At 46.3% G+C, this 13900-nt stretch overlaps 1 protein-coding gene across 1 annotated transcript in view; it reads left to right on the top strand.

Moving 5' to 3' along the window:
• The window catches only part of LOC147700901 (uncharacterized), a 242391-nt gene that overhangs the window by 26483 nt on the left and 202008 nt on the right, over positions 1-13900 (top strand). The window contains exon 3 of the mRNA XM_086928536.1: positions 1026-1204. Coding sequence (XP_086784662.1) covers positions 1026-1204 — 179 coding nt within the window. The remainder of the gene's footprint in view (positions 1-1025; positions 1205-13900) is intronic.

Raw genomic sequence — 13900 nt, forward strand, 5'->3', positions numbered from 1 at the left:
TTATTTTAAAGTTTGTTTATATGTATTAGCTCATGTAGCTGATTGCAATGGTTTTATTTAACTGAGCAATAAAGAATTACTTGCTTACTATTGGCTATGCCAATGCTTGTTTAAAAATATGCAGGGCACGTGCTATGGTGTGAGTGACAGTTCACGATACACTAGCACGTGCCCTTGTTTCCTGAGCGTTTGAACCCAATGTCAGCGTTCACCTGAGTCCCGAGTGTCATCCCAGGAGCATCCTGCCTTGCTGTCTTGAGAGTAGGAATGCAGAGGAAGGGTGTCCCTGTGTGCAGACTGTGGTCCTGGAAAAGCCAGTTCTTGTGTCCCGGTAGCCGCCTCTCCCTGTGCCCTTAGAGCTACCTTATTTCTAGGGTGTCACACACTGCAGCAGCATGCCATTGTGTCCTGAGAGTGACCCGGGAGTAGCCTGCCCTTGTGTCCCGAGAGTGACCCGGGAGTAGCCTGCCCTTGTGTCCCGAGAGTGCTCTGAAGCAAACTGTCCTGGATTCTTGCAAGCGACCTAGTTTCTGGGGTGTCACCCCCACCACCACTGCGAGGTGCAATGCTCTTTCTTCCAGACAGTTCAAACACTTGTCAGTCACACGCTCTTAAGAACATCTTTTTTTGGGGTTGGGAATTACATATAGCACCAACTCGATCCTAAGACAGCCGAGTACTTTTACATGAGCACCAGTTGCGTTACAGATGGGCACATTCATTTTGTTACACAGGGGGGTCAGATTTACAAGCCCCTTGAATCACTTTTGCGTCACTTTTAACACAGAAAAAATGACGCAAAAGTGGCACAAGGGGCTTGTAAAAAAGTCCTGAGGATATAAATTGATTTGCCCAGAATCACAGGATGTTGAGCATCCCTACCAAGACTCAATCCGGTTCCACAACTTAGAGGTCGACTGCTCTACCTGTTAGGCCACATCCTCTCTCGTTGTATTGTGGCCATCTTGTAAGAACTCATTCAAGTTGAGGCTCCAGATATAATAGCTTAATTTTTGCTTTAACAGTTTTAAATATAACCCAGCCCACTGTGGAGCAGATCCTGCCCCCTTGTGACGATGACTGGATCTGGTATCAGAACAAGTGTTACTTTTTCTCTGAAGCGTACGGAAACTGGACGGAGGGCAAAGACTGGTGCGCTGAACTGAACTCCACCCTGGCTCTGATTGACACCCAAGACGGCCTGGTAAGAACTGTGAAATTGCGGTGTTCAGTGTGTTTCTTAAAGTCTCTTGTGTGTGTTAACCCTCAATTGTCTGCCTCGAGTTCGATCCAGCGTTTTACCTGGGCCCAATTCTTTTTACTTCAATTATTCATTGAGTATTTCTCATAACCCCATAAGGTCAGTCCTCCAATGGACCTTGCTCTTCGCAATGAGGGGTGAGAGAAATAGGCTGTCGACCGTTGGTTACCCAAAAAGGACCAATAATTGAAAACCAACATACCGATTTGTAATGAGAATTAAATACACCACCCTCAAAACCATACTATAGCCAGGGCTCGAGTCGGGGTACCACGCGGTGGACAGCGTCCCCCCACTTATTTTACTGGGAGGACGCCGTCCCTCCTGTCAAACCGCTGGACTTCACTCTTTGGCCTCTCTGGGACGAGATCGGAGCGCACATTTCGTGACATCACTTCCAGTCGTGACGTCACTTCCGGTGACTGCGTCCCCCCACTTCTTTATTCAGGACTCGTGCCCTGACTATAGCGATACAGGATAACAAGAAATCCAAACTCCCTGAAGAAGTTCAGATGGTCCAGGATCATGCAAACCAATAACTGTTACTGCAATGTAAAATAACATCAGTATTAATCTTGTTACTTATTAAGTGCAACAAATCACCCTGAACGGGTCTCTAGGCGCTGCTTCATGTCAGCAGGTTTGGGCTACAGACTGGGGTTTAATCATGACCTAATAGCGCGGCTAAAACATCCATGTTTTAACCGTTTTTTAAAACTGTCTGTGGTCTTTGAAAGCTGCTGATAGATCCATTAAAACCGGTATTGCTGCGTGTCCATCATCCAGGGAAAGTCTTATATTGTCTAAGACCTCAACCAGAGACTGGGAAGGGTTGAGCAGGTGGCAGCTTTCTAAGAATAGATAGTTAGACACCAAGGAGGGTAGAACGGACTATTATTTAATGAAGTCTAGCATACACGTCCGGAGTAACAATAAAGCAAAACCAGTATGCAGTTCCTAACAGAAAGTGCAGGAGTTAAAGTGTTAGAAATGGACTGATCAATTGCATCCATGGGGATTGGATAACATGGAGAAGGATTTTCTCCTTCGGAAAAAGACCCTCACACACCCAGCCAGCTAGGTGTCTTGCTTCATCATCGGGTCTGTTCCTTATCGGGCCGGCGGTGCAATGCCTGATCACGCGCCCGTGATGGGGCCTACTTAGCTGAGATCTTTTTTCCTGTAGCTTTCTAAGAATGCCATCAGTTGGGTGTTCAATCAATAGAACTTGATGTTCTGAAAATAATCGGACTCTCCTTACTATACATTACTATTCAAATGTAGTATGCACAGTTTCTGTGGAGAGAACATTTTTAAATTTAAGAAGACTCAAAGCAAATTTAGAGTTTCAGTTAGATAGTTGTATAAAGAAGTTTAGTCAGAATCAATAAATCAACTTTTCAGAAGTTGAGGCAAGGAAATCCATTCCCCGGCAAGGGTAGAGGAATACTTTCGTACAAGTTCTCTCAGCCGACAAAGACATTTGGTCATGGACATGAAAAGTGAATGAGCAAGCTGGTCAGCCTGAGTCCATGGGTGTCAGAAAGTGCCTCTGTATATACTGCACCAAAGTAAGGTACAGTGTGCACAGAGTCCACAGTCCCCAGAGGTTTGGCAGAGGTTAAAGTTAGATATAACCTTACTCTCTAAAGTGGTAGCTTGGTCGAGCAGCAAGGCAGTATCAGAGGACAGTGTAAAGCATTTTTTGTACACACTCAGTCAGCAAATGGTCTCATACACTCAAGAACTGAACTCTAGGCCAATTGTTTTGTATATAAAAATATATTGTTGTTTTATTTTAGAACCACTAGTTGGTATAAAAATACTTTCTCAGAATGAGATGCTGCAGTTGAATACTTTCAAATAGCAGTAGACTATTAAATGCAATAGATACAGTTGTTGCAATATGCAACACGATCCTAACCCAATAATAACATTGAGCTCAGTGGGTAGTTTTAAGTAAATGCAATAAAATCACTTTACAAATGTTTTTCTTACTCAGGCCTGGATCCGCGATTCAGCCCTAGTGCATTTCCTGGAAACAGTTAAAATTCTCTTTGTTACACAGGCAATTTTTAAGGAATATTTGTATGTTTTGAAAATCGACACTAAGAAGAAATGTTGGTAAAAACCAAGCAATGTTATCCTATAGAGGAAAATCAGGCTATTAGAAAATCACAGTTGTAATGACTTTTTTAGGGTCAGTGCTGGGCACAAATATCCAGCACTGGGATCTCTCCTGGTAACAGGTGAGTAATTTTGTTTTCGTTGATCAGATGATTTTTAAGGAATATTTCAGTTTCAAAACTCGACACTTAGAAGAATTTCCAAGTGAAAACTGGCCAATGTTACACTCTGGAGAAAATGCAAGTTATCGGTTTTCGGGTACTAGACTGGCAGAGTTACGGTTCTGGGGTAAGACTCAGGGGTCTCCCAGGGTCAGGTAGGTACAGGTGTTACACCCTCAGCTGCACAGGGGCAGCCGGGTGCAGAGAGAGTAGGCTCAATGTTAGCCCATGGCAGGCAGGGGGCCTTTGGTTGTTGGCTGCTAGCAGGCAGACCACATGGCTGTGGGAGCAGGGCTCCTGGTCACTTGCTCAGGGCAAGTGGGGAAGTAGAATAGAACAGATTCTGCACTTCCAGTGGCACTCGGGCGGCTGGGTGGAGGGTGCTTTTGGGCCATCGGGCGCACAATGTATTGCAAGACGAACAAAGACTGCAGGCTCGGGACGGAGATTCTTCAGGTACGACCACCACTTCGAGAGGTAAGTTGGGAAGTTGTAGGTTAGGTAGACAACCAGGAGTTGGGTGCAGGGGTGTCTTTTGGTGTCAGGAAATTTTACCCTCTGCTGGTCGCTGTTGGAGGGGTTCCTGGTTGTGAGGCTGCAGGTGTCGCCAGGAGCACCGAGGAGGGTCCTTGGGTGCTGGATTTGTGGTCTCAGTTGCCGGGGGGATGTCCTCATGGTCTTTGTTCACTCAGGCACAGGCCGGACTCGGCGGGTGCAGAGTGTGCTGGATTTGCGGTTCCTGGCTGGTACCAGGGGTTGTTGCTGTTTGAGGATAACCACTGCTCGTGGGAGTCCCAGTCTTTAGATGAGCAGGACAGTCAGGTCCTCCATCGTTTTCGAGGTTGCTGACCACTGGAAACGCCGGGATTTAGCAGGAGCAGGTTCGAGGGTCGAATGGCCTGTAAGGCTGGGGTCAAGTCAGTTGATGTCCTTCTCTTGTTAGCCGCATTAGGGCTGGTCTCCTTTCTTCTTGGTCTTCTTCTTGTTTCGGAATCAGGATCTGAGGTAGGAAGGTTCAGGGTGCCCCTAAATACTAAATTTAGGGGCATTACAGGAAGGGAAAGGTCAGGGACCAATGGGTCCCTTTCCTGGGGTGAGTACACCCCCTATCATGCCACTCTCCAGTGGGAGGGGGCAGGAGCCTAGTCCTGATTGAGTAGGGCTCCCCATCCTCAAGATGGCGGTAGCCGGGAGTTGTGCTTCACCTCGCCTCCCCCAACTGAGGGGTGGGGTTGGCAGAGGCTGGCACACCCCATTTCCTCACTTAGGTTTTCCCGCCTGTCTTCCCCCCCAGAGAGAGGGCCAGAACCGGTGGGTACCAGTTGCTGAGTACAACAAGTGGCATGGAGAAGCTCACAAAGGCGGCATGCCTTTGAAGCTTCCCCTGCCCATCCTGGGGGAGGAAGCTCAGCACCTAGCTCCGGGATGTGCATTGTTGCACATTCCTCATGGTTCACAGAGGCCCTCAAAGAATCAAAGAAATCCTGCCGAACCCTCAAAAAAACCTGGCGCTACGAATGAACTACAGAAAACATGACAGCCCTAAGGATCGCTACCCGCCGTCACCACCAGCTGATCCGCACCACCAAGAGGACATCATTCAAAGAGCGACTAGACAACAACACCCACAACAGCAAGGAACTCTTCAACATCGTCAAAGAGCTCTCCAACCCCAGGGCCAGGAACAACGACATCACACCGTCACAAGAACTCTGCAACTCCCTCGCCACGTTCTTCCACCGAAATATCGCAGATATATACGACAGCTTCGGACCCCAGACTCCGCCTCCAGCCTCCCAACCAGCGACCCCCACCACCACCATCAGCGCCAGGACCCCCACCAGCACTGAAGACACCACCAACGTCAAGAACTCCATCCACTCCGGCTCCCCCTCGGACCCATGCGCCCATCATATCTTCAACAAAGCTGACACCATCATCGCACCCCATCTCCGAAACGTCATAAACATCTCGTTCGTGTCAGCTGCCTTCCCCGAGAGCTGGAAGCACGCAGAAATCAACGCCCTTCTGAAGAAACCCACAGCGGACCCCAAAGACCTCAAGAACTTCCGCCCCATCTCTCTTCTTCCCTACCCGGCCAAAGTCATCGAGAAGGCCGTCAATAAACAGCTGACTGCTTTCCTCGAGGCAAACAACTCACTCGACCCATCCGAGTCCGGATTCCGAGCCAACCACAGCACCGAGACTGCCCTCATAGCAGCCACCGACAACATCAGGACCCTGATGGACAACGGAGAAACAACCGCCCTCATCCTACTGGACCTCTCGGCAGCCTTCGATACCGTATGCCATCGCACCCTAATAACCCGCCTCTTCAACACTGGTATCCAAGGAAAGGCCCTGGACTGGATCACCTCGTTCCTCTCCGACAGAACTCAGAGAGTTCGCCTCCCTCCCTTTCGCTCAGAAGCCACCGAGATCATCTGCGGCGTACCCCAAGGCTCTGCGCTCAGCCCAACCCTCTTCAATATCTACATGAGCCCCCTTGCCACCATCGCACGCAAACACAACATCAACATCATCTCCTACGCCGACGACACGCAGCTGATACTCTCCCTCACCAAAGACCCAGCCACCGCCAAAACCAACCTACAAGAAGAAATGAAAGATGTCACAGAATGGATGAAGCTCAGCCGCCTGAAGCTGAACTCAGACAAAACGGAGGTCCTCATCCTCGGACAATCCCCATCTGCCTGGGACGACTCCTGGTGGCCCCCAGCACTGGGTTCCGCGCCGACACCCTCAGACCACGCACGCAACCTGGGATTCATCCTGGACTCCTCCCTCACGATTACCAAGCAAGTCAACGCCGTCTCGTCATCATGTTTCAACACCCTGCGCATGCTTCGAAAGATCTTCCGGTGGATCCCCACCGAAACCAGAAAGACCGTCACCCAGGCCCTCATCACCAGCCGACTGGACTACGGAAACGCCCTATACGCAGGAACCACCGCCAAACTACAGAAACGACTACAACGCATACAGAACGCCTCCGCACGACTCATCCTCGACATCCCTTGCCACATCCACATATCCGCCCACCTGAGAAACCTGCACTGGGTCCCCATCAACAAGAGGATCACATTCAGGCTCCTCACCCACACACACAAAGCGCTCCAGGAGCCCAGGGCATACTCAGTCAACGTACATCAGCAATTCAGCAAAAAGTGGGGGCATACCATGCAAGAAAGATGGCACTTTCTCACAATGGGTAGAAGAGGCAAAAGAGCAGTTAATACCACAAAGGCAGTACCATCAGCTGGACTTCTCTGTCCTGGTCTCGAGGTCACCTGAGAACCTCTCTCATGGAAAGCAAGAAGAAGAAGCCCCTTCCTCTTTGGAGGATTCAATATTATAGAGCCACAAGTTCGGAGATGACATCGTCTGTCGCCCAATCAACGTATGTCAATGATGAAGCAGTCATCCCATCACAAGGTGCAAAAGTTGATACAGTCAGTTTCTTTTCCATAAGATTATGGTAATCGATTGTCGGTTTTGAAGACATAGGTTAATCCACGAAAGAAATATTCAGAACCAAAGCTTTCCATGAGACAGCAGGAAGAACTAGAGTCTGATGGTAGTGTCCATTTAAGATATGGCAAAATGTATCTGTCCTTTTAAAAATCCACAAGAAAGCACAAATAATGTTTACATGAAGAGGGCTATACAAAAGGGGATGATGGACGGAGCGTTTGAGCAAATCAAACACTCACCCCCAGTCAACTGATCTGGGTTTAATCCATCACCATTCTTTAGCTCACTCAGCCACCCAAGTTCAGACATGGCCATATGCAAATCAGTCTGACCCTGTGCCTCATGGGAACAGTCCAGCCCGAACTGCCAAGCCATGTCTTCCCTGGACCGGAAACAAGCATCCTGGGACCAGTGTCGGATTCATAATCCTCATCAGCCAGGCTATCTTGGATCCAGTGGCAAAGTGAGCAAGGGACTCACATCTGAGCATAGCCTGCCAACTTAGGGCGAACAAAGCGATACAAAAGGGGATGATGGACGGAGCGTTTGAGCAAATCAAACACTCACCCCCAGTCAACTGATCTGGGTTTAATCCATCACCATTCTTTAGCTCACTCAGCCACCCCAGTTCAGACATGACCATATGCAAATCAGTCTGACCCTGTGCATCATGGCCCGCCCGAACTGCCAAGCCATGTCTTCCCTGGACCGGAAACAAGCATCCTGGGACTTTGTTTCGGATTCATAATCCTCATCAGCCAGGCTATCTTGAATCCAGTGGCCAAGTGAGCAAGGGACTCACGTCTGAGCATACCCTGGCAATTTAGGGCGAACAAAGCAATACAAAAGGGGATCATGAAGAGGGCTGAAAGGGATAATTTTATGCTCACTACTGCAGAAATATAGGCCTAAGCATAAAATTTAACTAAAGACAATTATTCATAATTTTCATTACACGCATACATAAGTGTGTTTTCACCATAAACAAATGTAAATGCAAATGAATACTGTTGGACATGGCCCTTTTTGCAGGGTCATCCCTGAACTTTTTGCCTTCCTCTATATTTTGTCTGACCTGTTGTTGGCTTTTTTATGACTCTGGACACTTTACCACTGCTGACTAGTCCTACAGTGCATCTGCTCTCCCTATTGTAAGTGAATATATTAAATGGTGATTCCATGATTGACTATTTGGTTTACTTGTCAGAGCCTAGTACAGTGCCCTGAATGTCCCCGGAGCTTGTAATTCCAAATGCTGCCAGTCTTGTTGCAGCACTGGTTGTGCCACCACAGAAGCGGCCTTGTAAAACATGTCTAAGGTCTGCCATTGCAGAGCCTGCATGCAGTCTGGAACGGTCATGCTGACTGGGCAAGTGCACCCACTTGCCAGTCCTTAAACCTTCCCTTTTCTTCATATTAGTCACCCCTAAGGTAGGCCCACGGGCAGGGTGCATTGTAAGTATAAGGTAGGACAAGCCCTGATGTGTGTGGCATGTCCTAATAGTGAATTACAGCCATTTTCGTTTTTCACTATTGCAAGGCTAACTGTTCTCCATAGGCCAAAATGGGCTGCTACATTATTACATGTTTATAATCCTAGCAGAATCAGAGAACATGGAAGAAATTCGAGTTTAGTATGCATGGACTCAGAATAATAAAATACATCTTTTAGTGAAGTTTATTTTAATATTCTGTGTTTGAAAATACCACTTTTAGAAAGTAGGTATTTGCTTGCCTTCCCATTTAAGCCTACCTCTGCGAGGTTGTGTATTCTTTGTCTGGAGTTTGAGTGACAGGGCTGGGGGATTCCAGCAGACAGAATGAGTCAGTCCAGTTTTGAATAGAGAGATCTGCATCTAGATGGGAGGGAGGAGTTGCACCCTGGACCTGAATAGGAATGTGCCCGCCTTCTACAGTGCTGTCTCCACCCCCTGTGGTGCGTCTGATGTCTCTGCCCTGCACACTGATAGAAGAGAAGGAAGATTGTCAACAAAGTGCTCCAGGGCTGTACTTGCCTTCCACAATGCTGGCTCCACCTCCTGTGGGGCGTCCAGTGTTCCTGCCCTGCACTGTGAAAGGAAAGGAGAAGTCTGGTAAACAGAGGCCTTGAGAACTGGTTTGGACTGGGCACAGGCCCCTCCCCCCTCAGAGAACAAAGGATTTTGGGGTATAAGTATTGGGACCCTGATCCCATGAATGTAGATCACTTCTGGACTTACAAGACGAAACCTCTGCTGAGGAGAGGAACCTGAAGAAACTGAGGAGAGCCTATTCCCAAGCTGAAGTGCTGCTTGGGGGATTGACCTACAGTGGTTGTCTGACTGCCAAAGAGAGGAGAAAGAACTTTGTGGACTTTACTTTCAACTTTTGCAAAAGATCTCCAAGGGCTTGGAAGAGAGCTTGCCCCCTGACCGAAGTCCCTGGACCAGTGGACTTCACCAGCCTTTGTGAATTGCTGCTGGGAACGCTGTTTCAGTGGCTATAGAGGCAGGGAGCTGTGACCGACTCTCATGACAGGCGTCCTGTAGGCACCGCATCAAGCAACGTCCTGACACCGCCACCGAACAGTTGCTTGCACCGCGACTGGTGGACACCACGACGTGCAACGCCTAGCTACACCGACTGGTAATGTTCTGACCAGCTCGGTCACTGCTGCTGACTTCGAGTCCTGTGAACGCACTGGAGTTGGGCACAGCCTCGCTCGCTTTGCGACGCACCACCCGACTCGCACCGCTGTCCGGACTGATCGACGCCAGCTCCCAAACTCCGGCTCTGTCGCCGCACCGTAAGCTGCAAGCACCGCATCGAAGCACCGTCTCGCCTGCAACGCACACCTTGGATCCACCAACTCTGTCAACGGGCCGCTGCATGCACCGCATCGAGGGACAACACGTCCTGTAACGCTTCTTTTCTGCACCGCGACGAACACCGGAACCGGCTCGCACATCCATGCCGGCCGCTTCAAGTAAAAGGTACTGTGACTGAGTCTGACGACATTTGAGTGGGCCCATACCGACGCGGTCCACTGGATTTGCTAGACTCTGTGTGATTTCAACAACGCTGTAGCCGGATCAGGCTAACGACTTGCACAGAACCGTGAACTAAGCCTTTTAACCAGAACTCTTGAGTCTAATAGTACTGTGGATTATTTTTGTCGTTAATTGGTCTTGTGGTAACTCTATAAAAAATATACTTGTTTTTGATATACAACCTTGTGCGGTGTCCATTTTTAGTTTTGTCACTGGGTTACTGTATGTGGTCACAAATGTTTAACTTACAACGCCTCTGAGATAAAGCCTTGCTGCTCGTGCCAAGTTACCAAGGGAGTGAGCAGGGCTTTTTTTAGGAGTGTAATCCCCTTATCCTGACTAGAGGAGAGGGTCCCTATTTGTCACAAGCACCTACCTGTGCCAACTAGAGACCCCCAATTCTAACAAATACATTAAGGAATTGTATGTTATTGTTACTGCAAAGCAGTTTTTAGCATGAACTATGACTCATAACAACACATTTTCAAAGTCTCAACATGTTACATTTACATATACTTTTAATCAGGAAAATTGTTTTAGGATGTTTAAGTCTCTATGGTTATAAAGTTTTCACATATGATAGTACAGCTTTCTATAAATACATATGTACATCTATAGTATAACTGAGTATCACCACTTTTTTAAAGTCAGTGAGCCTTACAACGAGAGTTAAAAAATAGAAAATCTCATTGTTATAACTAAAGTTCAATAATGCATTAACTCATATTAAATGCTGATTCATTTCTTAAATGCAGAAAACATTTTCTTGTGAGTTATTCATTTCAATACGATTTAAACCTTATATGAATTTAACTGTTGACACACGCTAAACATTCATTAGATGATTCTCTTCTAGTTCTACAACTCGAAGTACGCTTTTATGGTGCTTGTTTCACACTTTTTTCTTCTTTCTCTGACGTTTCAACAGTGTGTGCAAAGTGCACATGCAATTTTACATGTGAGATTTCCATCCCATGTTCAGTTTATATGTCGAACAAAGAATCACCAGCTTTCAAGCTGCATCTGTTTCTGCATACTCTACACATAACACTGCAACACCCACCCAGTGCTCCCCTCTTTGTTAGTTTGTGGAACGGTGCTTACATGTGCTTTCATAAATGATCTTTCATTAATCTGCCTATGAACAACGTGTTATCAAATGATCAATTTTATTATGTGATTGAAACTTTTCTTTGGAGGAAGGGTTGTGTGGGAAAGTGCGGGAGCATATAAATATTTTGTTCACAAGAAACAGTTGTGGGGACGCTCTGGTACTAAATTGTAGGTACAATTCTAGCTAAACAGCCTGGTTACAGGGGTGCCCATTTTATAGTACAAACTCACAAGTTCAGAAAAAACTTTGTTTGACTTAAAGTATTATTTTATTAGTGTTTCCACCACAATTCGTACCTCAAAACTGCAATTAATATCTCAGGGAGAGCACATGTGTTTCATGACAATAGTTATTTTTTTAGGGGAAACAGCCTTTACAACACAGGCATTACTACTCGATGTCTTTACCACTCACTGTGTGTGTATGTGTGGAGATGTATTACCTTCTGGCGGTAGTTCTAGTAAGGACCTAGTTTCCAAAGGAAAAGTGTTTTTTGACTTACCTATAACTTTGGTGCGTTTGAGTAATGTTTACCATATTTTCCCAAAAGTGTCCTCTTGATTCCAGTTGTGCATGGTAAGTTTCAGGGTTATCCTTCAATGGAGGTCTGTCAAAAAGGGAGAGTCAAAATAAGTGAGTTTCCCATGGTAATTCCCATTGGGAATTTGAACACTACTACAGCCCAATCCGCTGGACGGAATTGCACCAAATTAGACAGAAAGCTAACTGTTGGTCCAGAAAGCGTGCTTTATGTGATTTGGTGGACATCAGTTCAGTAGTTTTTCAGATATTAAAAGAAAACCAAATTTGTATATTTAGATGTTCAATTCCTCCCGATCTCATACAGAGATATGATTGGCTGCCAGCACTTCAACCTGGAAGTGTTGGCAGCCACTTTTGGACTCTGCCTCAACCAAATCACAGAAAAACCCAGTAAAAATAAACAAATGGGGACATTATAGAAATATGTGGCAAAAAAAGCACTGTCACTTGTTTAATTATTAGCCCCTGGGTGGGCCAGGCCTCGGTAAAGAAGAAGTCCACACTCGTGCGCGAGTTGCCTTTATCTTTATTAAATAAAAGTTTCACAGCAGCTTAATCCTGATAGTCTGGAATGCGTTTTGGCTGTCCCATGTAGCCTTTGTCAACCTCTGAAACGCCAGTTTGTGCATTTTAAATAAAGTCACCATTATAATCAATGGGGTGACCCAACAAAAAGTCAACGGACCTGGGTTACAAATGATACAAAAGAACAATGGTCCTAGACCTCAAAGAGAATTATTTCTCAACATTCGTCATTTATCAATTCAGAGTTTATAGTATTCAGCTCATGGTTACGCTGGTCTTTCACCGCATCTGGAGTACAGGAGTAGGCACACCGCTCTCAGCTAATTAACATTGCCGCGGGGTGAACTGATTGTTTCAGTCCCCCTGATTTCATGAACGACTGAGCCAGGGAATTTAATACTTACTCATCGCGCCTTTCTTGAGGGAATTGATGCCTCTACATATTGAATACATGGGGAGTCACACCACACCATTAATTTGGGTGGCCAACTACTGGGCCAAATTTTACCCACTACACTTTGAGGGTTGCCCTATTCTAGTCCCACGTCCTTTGGAAAATCTGCGTGGCTGAGGTTGAAATTTCCCTCTGCCCGTAAGTCGGAGAGAAACTTTGACGCCACTCCCCACTTGACCTGGACCATTTTGCCCCCTATACCACGCTTCGTGCAACTCAAGGAGATGTATCCCTTGTCCTTTTGTGAATAATAGAAACCAAAGTGTATCTATAGTGTGTTTGGCCAGGTTACTAAGACTGTATATTTGTTATCAGTCACATGTAGAGTTTTGTAATTTATATGTCCCTTGATCATCCTTTTTCTTGAATTTCCTTTGCTCTATCAAACACCCCTAGCTGCACTTTCCCTTGGAGCAAACCTTTCTCCCTTTTTTTATTTATTTATAAAGTTTTATACAGCGCGAACTTGATCCCGAATGATATCAGAGCGCTTTACAATTTGAGGCAATTAAATACCTTCCCACCTTATCCCCTATCTTTTCCTTTTGAAACCACTTGGTCTCTGATCGTATTTTTGAATCTAATAAATACATATTGTTTTGAATGAAATTGTCTGTTGCACATCATACAATCTTAATTGGTAATGGTTTCGCGTAACCATGAGCTGAATACTTTAAGCTCTGAATTGATAAATGACGATTGTTGAGAAATAATTCTCTTTGAGGTATTGGTCTAGGACCATTGTTCTTTTAAATAAAGTCAGCACATGAGTCCAATTAGACTGCCATAGTGAAAATACTTTCCTGCTCACACCTCACACAGTTTCTCAGGTCAGCAATAGACTAGTGTTTTTTTAAATAAAATACTGACGTCTGTGAGGTGTTCTTAAAAGGATAAATTCACTGTGCAAATACGCATTGTAGATTAAAAAAACAGCTTTCCTTTTTGAGTTCACTGATGTGATTTCTCAAATCAGTTTTTAATGTTTCTGACCTTCCATTGTCAGTCGCCTTGCGCCTCACAACTGGGCAATTTCCTTGGCTGGTTCCAGCTCCGCCGGCACCTCTGTCATCAGGGCGAAGTGTGAACTCCATTCCTTCTGTCACACGATACCCCGGACGCTCCCAGGTCGTGATCCCTCCAAGCCTGTGGAGCTCCAGAACGCTGGGGGTGCAGATGAAGATGTCACCG

The sequence above is a fragment of the Lissotriton vulgaris genome, chromosome 7 (genome assembly GCF_964263255.1).
Source record: "Lissotriton vulgaris chromosome 7, aLisVul1.2, whole genome shotgun sequence".
Lineage (NCBI taxonomy): Eukaryota > Metazoa > Chordata > Amphibia > Caudata > Salamandridae > Lissotriton > Lissotriton vulgaris.